This window comes from Stenella coeruleoalba, assembly GCF_951394435.1.
Source record: "Stenella coeruleoalba genome assembly, chromosome: 7".
NCBI classification, from domain to species: Eukaryota; Metazoa; Chordata; class Mammalia; order Artiodactyla; family Delphinidae; genus Stenella; species Stenella coeruleoalba.
Window position 1 is genome coordinate 80,387,050 of NC_137153.1, and position 10,769 is coordinate 80,397,818.

General features: G+C 36.9%; 1 protein-coding gene across 2 annotated transcripts in view; it reads left to right on the forward strand.

Annotated features, from left to right (window-relative positions):
* The window catches only part of VPS13A (vacuolar protein sorting 13 homolog A), a 244,162-nt gene extending 234,769 nt beyond the window's left edge, over positions 1–9,393 (forward strand). For both annotated transcript variants that reach the window (XM_079927399.1, XM_079927403.1), the window contains one exon: positions 457–9,393. In XM_079927399.1, coding sequence (XP_079783525.1) covers positions 457–507 — 51 coding nt within the window. In that variant the 3' untranslated portion in view covers positions 508–9,393. The remainder of the gene's footprint in view (positions 1–456) is intronic.
* Positions 9,394–10,769: the final 1,376 nt, after the last annotated feature.

A 10,769-nucleotide genomic window follows, 5' to 3' on the forward strand; every position in this document is an offset into this window, starting at 1 on the left:
CACTGTAGAATTATATGTACTTATTCCTACTCAATCAGTAGAATCCAATATATGGAATCGTGAAGGTTTGTGATACAGAATTGGCATAGGTTGAAAGGAATTCTACATAGATGATTTTCACACTATGCCAGAGTTATTCAATCCAGCTGTTAAATTACCCTTCTCTGTCAGGATGCTTCATTTTACTTTGCTTATTCTGAAGATGAACATCTAAGTCCAAAGACCTTAGAAAAACATTATTACTACTGTTAAATCAAACCCAGTACCATTGTCCCTGAGTCATCTGGGCCATTTAAGTCAGTGAATGATCTCTCCTGCATAGAGAATTTAATTATTGGCTATAGCAGTATACTCCTAACTAAACTGGAAAGACAACTTCTAGATTTTCATTCATTATATTTTGTCATTGCAAGTTCATTGAAGTTAAGTAAATGTTGCTTCATTTCCCCACAACAGTGGATCCTCAGAAAGCTAGAAGAAGCAAGAGAACCTTCCCCGAGCCTCTGACAGAGACTGCTGCCTGAAGATACACAGCAATAAATCATTACAATTTCTACCTTGTACCTTCTAAAACCTGTTTGGGGAGTATAGTATAGGAGTAATTACAAGTACTTTAAAAAAAAAATCAGAATCAAGTAAAACAGTTATGTGATGAAACTGTTTCAACTCTTTGGGGATCCATTTGGTTTTCTAACTTGAATCATGCATCTGGTTACAATTCTAATTACTTTATAAAGGAAATATTTCTTTTATGAATCTTAAATATTTGCTCCAGGTGATTCTCTGTAATGGTGGAGAAGTTGCCCATATTTAGCCTAAATTTAATGGCGCTAAATGTAATGTTCCTAGTTCACATCTTACAGTTCTATCATGCTTGCTTCAAGGTCCCTGAATGAGTGATGGGTAAATGATCAAATCAAACATTGTCTTAGTGGTATCAAGATAACCTTGGTGGTAGTTTCTTTAGAAACATGAAGTTCTTTTTACAGATAAATATTTTGGTATGATTTTCCTTATTTTTTTTAAATAGAGGGTAGGTTTGAATTACTATTTGAAGTACATAGCGTGACTATGAAAAACAATCTTTTTTATTTTATATAATACAGATTGACTAATACCCCTTCAAGCCTCATCCTAAGAAAGTCTTGAAGAAATGAGTGTGCTACCCAAAAAGGGAAGGCCCCTCTCAGAACTTTCAAGCCTTAGAAATACTTCCTCAAGCCAACGCCTTGAGATCTACTTGGTTTACTAAGGTCATGTTTAATAGATTGCTGACCTTAAAGGAAAATTCCTGAGGCCTTAACAATACCAACTTCCTATTCACTGGTAGTATGAAATAAACAAAAGTCCCACCATCTTAATACGAGTTATGCTTCAGAACAGACAGCCCCTCTCTATACGCATGTCGGGTAAGTGTATGTACCCTAAAGTCTAACCCAGTAACCTGTCCCGTTGGCAATAGATTGAGAATTTCTGGTTTGCTTTCTCTACAATTATTCAAGTGAGAATTACTCTTAAGTGTATACTCGTCAGAACAGAAATCGTGGGCTGCACATTAGTAAAGATGTCAGGGGGGGTATTTTCCTTGATTTTTGTCCAAGATCCTTGTACCTTGATATTAATGGACTTTTTCAAGTGAAAGGGGATGAATATATGATTGTGAACCATGAAGAAAATGATGCAGTGTCTTAGTTATTGAATAATACAAAGTATTTGATGCATGTTGAACGTACCGCCAAATTACTATAAACCGTTTTTAGAATTGGAGACTATATAAGTCAATGGTTGTGAAATTCTCCTCAGATTCCTCGCTTTGTTGTAAAAGCTAAAATAAACAGCATGCCAGACTGTAATTGTATTTCTTCCTGACGAAATCTTGCTACTAAATATTATTGATTTTCCTCTGATTAAAAATCTCATTGTTTATTAATAGTTTCCTTCAGAATTTTTTTCTTTGCTGAACATAAATTTAGTCACGAGATGACAAATTTCAAATCTCATCATAGTGCATGCTCCCATGATGACCTTTGTTCAAAGTAACATGCACTTTTTCTCTGTTGCTGAGCTCTGCCAATTTTGCATACGTTAGAATTAAACCTAAGAGTAGAGGTAGTCAGAAAGCTTTTATCAGATTGTCCTCATCTGAAATGTTGTTTTACTGGAGTTCTAGTCAGTGCCATTAGCCAAGTACCTCATTACCTACTCCAGTTTCATGACTTTATACTCAGAAAAATACAGACGCATAACTTTTTGGGTATCCCATAGTAAAAGGGAAAAGTCTAAAAGAGTAAGGATAGAAACTCTTCTGGTATCCTCTGGAGGCCAGGCAAAGTGGGTCTTGTAACTACTATACATGCAAAGCCAGTGTGCCTATCCTTCCTGTTCCCTTACCAATGAGAACCTAGAAACATCTTTCCTTATTCTTTCTCTACCCATCAGTCATCTACCCACTAACACCTCCTATCAATTCCTGTTTCTAGAATGGAAAGACCCACGATTTCAAGAGCAGTAGTTTATCAATTGTCTTAGAAGATTTTCTTCATCTAAACAGAGAACATAAGTAGATCACTAGATGTCAGTCTTTTTAGCATAACATTTTACAATTATGTGTTTGATTCTGTAGTCTTTTTCTTGAATATTACAGAGTCCATAATCTTATGGTATTTAAAAATAATCTACCCTGAATTATATTTAACTGTGTTTAGTGGCTGTCTGCTTGAGAATTGCAAACTTGTCTTCGTTTTTTGGTAATTGCGATGGAAGATGTCCTGAGTATCCTGTCCTTTATCTCTTTGTATTGATATTATGTGTTAGCTATAGCCCTGTACCCTTCATGTATCCTGATATGTGTTTATTGTATGAAGCTGAAGGCAGAGTGTCTATTCCCTGCCAACTCTCCTCCAGAAAACTATGATCCCTAGACATGGCAACTTTTTTTTTTTTAAGAATCAATTTTATTTATTTATTTATTTATTTTTGGCTGTGTTGGGTCTTCATTGCTGTGTGTGGGCTTTTTCTAGTTACAGCGAGCGGGGGCTACTCTTGGTTGCAGTGTGCAGGCTTCTCATTGTGGTGGCTTCTCTTGTTGCGGAGCACGGGCTCTAGGCGCATGGGCTTCAGTAGTTGTGGCACACAGTTTCAGTAGTTGTGGCTCACAGGCTCTGGAGCGCAGGCTCAGTAGTTGTGGTGCATGGGCTTAGTTGCTCCGCGGCATGTAGGATCTTCCCAGACCAGGGATCGAACCCATGTCCCCTGCATTGGCAGGCGGATTCTTAACCACTGCTCCACCAGGGAAGTCCCTAGACATGGCAACTTTGATTTCTGATACAATAAGAAGCTTGTGATTTCTTCACATTTACAAAATACTCTCTGAACCAAAGAGCATGTGCACTTCTGCAGTGGCTTCCCTATTAAAGTATGTATGTTGGCTGCTTCTTCCCTGGTGTTAGCAAGACCTTGGAATTTTTCCCAGGCTCAGTTTAGTACAGCTGAGTTATTTTCTGGTTCCTAAATAATCATGACTAGCTGTAGGCAGTCCTTCCCTGTCCCTCTCTCCTCCAGAATCCTAATCCATCCCCAAATTATCCTGTGGCCTCCAAATAAGAAAATCTTCTTAAACTTATTTATCATTTCCATAAAATTATCTCTCTCATTTTTTCCAACGGTAGTAGCAGTAATATAATACTATCCCAGTGAATATATACGCACCTAGCTCATCTCTTAGAAATAGCCTACAAAGTAGTATCCTATTCCTGTCTGGTAAAAAATAAAGACTACTCAGTGCCGAATTTTATGAACCTTATTCAGTCATTAGTTACCAGTTTTAGTTGGTACTTCAGGCCAAGCCAAAGCCCCAGTATTAAAAAGGTTGGGACAAGGTACTGGATTAGTTTGCCTGTAGGAACTGAAAGTGTGCGCCGCATACACTGAAGGGAGAAGTAGCTGTTTGGAAATGGGTGTTTTAATGCCCCAGCCAACACAAGTCAGAGAAATCTGTTGGGGTTCCAGGGCCATTGCTTTTACCTTTTCTCAAGATCAGCTAAAATCCTCAAGGACAGTGTTTTTCAAACTGTAGTTCTTAACCCATTAGTGAGCCGTAAAATCAGTTCAAGATGAGCATATTTTAAAAATAGAATAGCAAAGAAAAGAAGAGAGTTCTGCGTGTAACAAGGTTAAATATTGTTTCCTGAAATATCGTTTCAGTTAAATAATCTATACTGTGTGTACCGGGTCACAATATAAAACGTACTCTCTTATTGGGAATTGCAATTTGGGGGGGCGGGGAGAAAACCCTTGGAAGCCAGTGCTGTAGGAGGCGTTCACCATCCAGTGACTGTTGAAACAATCTGGGCTGTGCCAAGTTGTGAGCACTGCCTTTTTCTTTTGAGTGAGAAGACAGGATAGCTCTTGTTTCAGAAATGTTTCCCTTTCCTGGTGTGTATCAGATACCCTTAGATACCTGTGTAATATGTTCCACTAGATATCAGTGGTCTAGAAAAAGCATTGACACAAACAGCAAGCACCCAAAAAAGGTCATAGGATATCCTTTAACTACATGTATTTCAATCTCGTGCGCACTAAGCATTCTACTGAGATGGGCACAGAAGTTCTCCTTTTAAGTACATTGAGTGTGCTCCATCTGCCTTCTGTCTGATTCACCATACAGGTGGCACAGGCAAATGGGGAGCTTATTCACGGGTCACAATCTTTTAGGGCCAAAATACTTATTCTCTGGAGGGTGCTAAATAAATGCCAGTGCTGTTTAGCTGAAAATAATTGGATTTCCTAATTTCTGTAGGATTCAAGTAGAAAACACGCATAACCTGATTCTTTTTGCGAGATTCAATACAAAATTTATTCACTCTGGTTTTCTTTGGTGCTACCCAGTATCACTGATAGCTCCTTTGCATACTCTAAACGAGGACCATCTACCCTCCTGCCCAATCCTTTGAAATATACTTTTGAAATTATACCTTACTGCTAATGCTATACCTAATCAAGCTAGCACTGATCAGTTAAAATTTTTAGGATTCTTATCATCTATATTTTTGATCATTGCCCAAAACAGCTATCAGTGCAGACCTTTTCTCCTGCTTCTTTCCTTTCTACCACAGTTGGTGTAAAGCAGTACTTGTTTCAAGGCTATCCTAAAAGGCCAGCACAAGGACTGAGAATATGCTGGGTCCTACTCTTTTACAAACCTTCTTCATGTTTCTTTAATTGAAACCTTTTTTTACTTTATTTCCTCTTTTGTAAGGTAAATTGTTCAATGTCATTTTTTTTAAAGTTTTTGCTTTACAATTACAGATTAGTTCTTTTCTGAAAGCATTATGGCATTTCCAAAAAAACTGATACTTCTGGTTACCCAATGAGCCATGTAAGAGATGAAACTTCAAATTTTATAGGTTGATATGAGTATATTTTTAAAGTTTTTATTACTTTATACAAATCCAAAGTTATTTGTATTATAGTTTAACACCTGCTGTAATATCTGTCAGCCTGAAAATCCCTGTCTGTCACTGAATACCATTCACATTCATTTAGTATTGCTCTGATACCTTTAATAATGGGTTCCTTCTAATGAAGTCCTTGTAATAAGAAACCCTGTAAGAGTAATATAATAAAAAGTCTAATAATCAGAAGTGTACTTAAAATAGATCGTGTTGGAAACCCCCAATATTTCTTCTAATGCCATCATATCTCCAGCATTCTATTGGCTACCCAAAAGTTTCCACTTTGGGAGCTGAAAAATGTTCAAGTAACAATGTAGACTACATTGAAATGTTCTCAATGTCAGTAATTTTATACCGACACTCACAGACTATTAGAAATTGTATGTGGGACTTGTTGCAAGGTCAGGTTGTTGTAGACCTTTTAAAATGATCATCTCCGTATGTGAATATGTGTATTACATATAAAATTGAACTCTTCAGGGAATGTGCACTTTAAAAATATTTCCTTACTAATTTTTGTATTGACCAAATAGTCTGCTCCTTTGGAATGCTTATTCTTTAGCAAAAATATGGTTGTTGATGATGACAGTTCTTTAAATGTCTGTTTCTGCATCAGTGCAATATTTCCTTCACTTTTGGGTTCCTTGTACTTATGTCTGACCCAGTTGCCTGTTATACAGTCTCTGCCTTGATTTTGTGTGTTCTGGTAAAATAATTAATTTATAAACACAAACGTTTACAGTGAAGTTCTTCCTCTTGAAATTGAACTTAGTCTTATTTTCCACTGAAAATTGGTTGGCTATGTTCACCAATGACTTTTTTCTAAATAATAATAATTTCTTGCTATTGGTAGAATTGGATTGCTTGATCACTGACTGCCCAGTTTAACTATGTGTACCTCTTTCAAATAAATTGAGTCAAATAAAGATTTCTGATCTTCAGTCTGCCTCTGTCTTTAGTTACTGGATAGAACTAGAAACATTACCAATAAGCCTTCCCTTACCTATCTAAACTCTGCCCTCTGTGGGTTCTAAATAAATGTAGATAACTATCAGATTGCCCAAGGTCCTAATTTTGTAGTCAAAGCTGACAGCATTCCAGCCTAGCATGATCAGTGCTGACTAACAGGTTGAGTGGTAATATCTAGTAAATTCTTAAGCAGCAAGACTGTGCCTCCCAACATCAGAAGACTTCAAATGGCTCATTTCCGAGGTAAGTAATGAGTATATTTTGAAAGAAGGGCTAGGAGAGAATTTTCTACTTGCAGAATTAATATTAGCAGAGATAAGTAATATCTGTCTTCTAATATGGAGAGTTCAGCCTTTCCATGAGTTAAGAAAATATTATATTACTACCTTTTGTTAATTTATTCAACAGCCCTCTGCAATTAGAAGTGATTCAAAGCCATTTTCTTATATGCTTTGTCAGCCAAAGATAAAAATAATAACTCAGTGCTAGAAAGTGCCTAAAAACAAAATTCCTCATTGTTTAATTCCTCTGGTTACTGAGTCTCTTGAGCCCTTTTCACTTAATTGGATGATCTGAAGCAGCTCCTTACCTTTAGAGCATGGTGTCCACCCCCCACCCCGGCTCGTTTTGCTTTTTGTTTGTTACATTTCTAGATATCTTTGAGAGCTACTTCTCCATTCTTTGGGGTTTGTTTTTTGTTCTGGTTTTTTCAGTCTATTGATTGATCTTTTTTTTTATTAGAATATAGTTGATTTACAATATTATATGAGTCTCAGGTATACAACATAGTAATTCAATTTTTTTAATTTTTATTTTATATTGAAGTATAGTTGATTTACAATGTTGTGTTTCAGGTATACAGCTAAGGGATTCAGCTATACACATATCCATTCTTTCTCAGATCCTTTTCCCATATAGGTTATTACAGAATATTGAGTAGAGTTCTGTGTGCTATACAGTTGATCCTTATTGATTATCTATTTTATATATAGTAGGGTGTATATGTCAATACCAAACTCCTAATTTATCCTTCCCTCCCACTTTACCCTTTGGTAACTAACCATAGGTTTGTTTTTGAAGACTCTGAGTCTGTTTCTGTTTTGTAAATAAATTCATTTGTATCATTTTTTTTTTTTTAGATTCCACATACAAGTAATATCAACTGATATTTGTCTTTCTCTGTCTGACTTACTTCACTTAGTATGATAATCTTTAGGTCCATCTATGTTGCTGCAAATGGCATTGCTTCATTCTTTTTTATGGCTGAGTAATATTCCATTGTATATATGTACCATATCTTCCTTATCCATTCCTCTGTCAGTGGAAATTTAGGTTGATTCCATGTCTTGGCTATTGTAAATAGTGCTGCTGTGAACATTGGGGTGCATGTATCTTTTCAAATTATGGTTTTCTCTGGATATATGTCCAGGAATAGGATTGCTGGATCCTATGGTAGTTCTACTTTTAGATTTTTAGGGAACCTCCATACGGTTCTCCATAGTGGTTGTACCAGTTTTACAGTCCCACCAACAATGTAGGAAGGTTCCCTTTCCTCCACACCCTCTCCGGCATTTGTTGTTCGGAGAGTTTTTTTTTTTTTAATAAATTTATTTATTTTATTTATTTATTTTTGACTGCATTGGGTCCTTTGCCGTAGTGCACAGGCTCTCTCTAGCTGCGGCGAGCGGGGGCCACTCCCCGCTGCGGTGCGCGGCCCCCTCATCGCAGCATCCCCTCTTGCTGCAGAGCACTGGCTCTAGGCAAGCAGGCCTCAGCAGTTGTGGCACGCGGGCTCCAGAGTGCAGGCTCAGTAGCCGTGGCGCGTGGGGCCAGCCACTCTGCAGCATGTGGGATCCTCCCGGACAAGGGCCCGAACCTGTATCCCCTGCACTGGTAGGCGGACACCCAACCACTGTGCCACCAGGGAAGTCCTTGGAGACTTTTTGATGATGGCCATTCTGACCCGTGTGAGGTGATACCTCATTGTAGTTTTGATTTGCATTTCTCTAATAGTTAGTGATGTTGAGCATCTTTTCATGTGTTGGTTGGCCATCTGTATGACATTTCTTTGGAGAAATGTCTGTTTAGATCTTTTGCCATTTTTTGATTGGGTTGTTTGGTTTTTGATATAGAGCTGCATGAGCTGTTTGTATATTTTGGAGATGAAGCCCTTGTTGGTTGCTTCGTTTGCAAATATTTTTTCCCATTCTGTAGGTTGACTTTTCATTTTGCATGTGGTTTCCTTTGCTGTGCAAAGGCTTTTGAGTTTAGTTAGATCCCATTTGTTTATTTTTATTTTCATTTTGTTTTTATTTTCATTACTCTGGGAGGTGGAACGAAAAAGATCTTGCTGAGATTTATGTCAGAGTGTTGTGCCTATGTTTTCCTCTAAGAGTTTTATAGTGTCTGACCTTACATTTAGGTCTTTAATCCATTTTGAGTTTATTTTTGTGTATGGTACTAGAGAATGTTCTAATTTCATTCTTTTACATGTAGCTGTCTGGTTTTCCCAGCACCACTTATTGAAAAGACTGTCTTTTCTCCATTGTATATTCTTGCCTCCTTTGTCATAGATTGACCATAGGTGCATCGGTTTATTTCTGGGCTTTCTATCCTGTTCCATTGATCTGATTTCTGTTTTTGTGCCAGTACCATACTGTTTTGATTAGTGTAGCTTTGCAGTATAGCCTGAAGTCAGGGAGTCTGAATCCTCCAGCTCCATATTTCTTTCTGAGGATTACTTTCGCTATTCGGGGTCTTTTGTGTTTCCATGCAAATTAAAAATTTTTTGTTCTAGTTCTGTGAAAAATGCTATTGGTAATTTGATAGGGATTGCATTGAATCTGTAGATTGTCTTGGGTGGTACAGTCATTTTGACAATATTGATTCTTCCAATCTAAGAACATGGTGTATCTTTCCATCTGTTTATAGCATCTTTGATTTCTTTCATCAACGTCTTATAGTTTTCAGAGTACAGGTCTTTTGCCTCCTTAGGTAGGTTTATTTCTATGTATTTTATTCTTTTTGATGTGATGGTAAATGGGACTGTTTCTTTAATTTCTCTCTTTCTGCTCTTTCATTGTTAGTGTATAGGAATACAAAATATTTCTGTGTATTAATTTTGTATCCTGCAACTTCACTAAATTCATTGATGAGTTCTAGTAGTTTTCTGATAGCATCTTTAGGATTTTCTATGTATAGTATCATGTCATCTGCAAACAGAGACAAATTTACTTCTTTTCCAATTTGGATTCCTTTTATTTCCTTTTCTTCTCTGATTGCCGTGCCTAGGACTTCCAAAACTATGTTGAATAAAAGTGGCAAGAGTGGATATCCTTGTCTAGTTCCTGATCTTAGAGGAAATGCTTTCAGATTTTCACCATTGAGAATAATGTTAGCTGTGGGCTTGGCATATATGATCTTTATTATGTTGAGGTAGGTTCCCTCTATGCCCACATTCTGGAGAGTTTTTATCATAAATGGGTGTTGAATTTTGTCAAAAGGTTTTTTTACATCCACTGAAATGATCATATGGCTCTTATTTTTCAGTCTATTAATGTGGTATATAACACTGATTGATTTGTGGATAATGAAGAATCCTTGCATCCCTGGGATAAACCCCACTTGATCATGGTGTATGATCCTTTTAATGTATTGTTGGATTTGGTTTGCTAGTATTTTGCTGAGGATTTTTGCATCTATGTTCATCAGAGATATTGGCCTGTAATTTTCTTTTTTTGTGGTATCTTTGCTTGGTTTTGGTATCAAGGTGATGGTGGCCTCATAGAGTGAGTTTGGGAGTGTTCCTTCCTCTGAAATTCTTTGGAAGAGTTTCAGAAGTGCAGGTGTTAACTCTTCTCTAAATGTTTGACAGAATTCACCTGTGAAGCCATCTGGTCCTGGACTTTTGTCTGTTGGAAGTTTTTTAAATCACAGTTTCAATTTCAGTACTTGTGATTGGTCTGTTCATGTTTTCTATTTCTTCCTGGTTCAGTCTTGGAAGTTTGTAGCTTTCTAAGAATTTGTCCATTTCTTCCAGGTTGTCCATTTTATTGGCATATTGTTGCTTGTAGTAGTCTCTTATGATCCTTTGAATTTCTGTAGTTTCAGTTGTCACTTCTTTTCATTTCTAATTTTACTGATTTGAGCCCTCTCCCTTTTTTTATGAGTCTGGCTAAAGGTTTATCAATTTTGTTTATCTTTTTGAAGAACCAGCTGTTAGTTTCATTGACTTTTCTATTGTTTTCTTCTTCTTTATTTCATTTATTTCTGCTCTGATCTTCATGATTTCTTTCCTTCTGCTAACTTTGGGTTCTGTTTGTTCTTCTTTCTCTAGTTGCTTTAGGT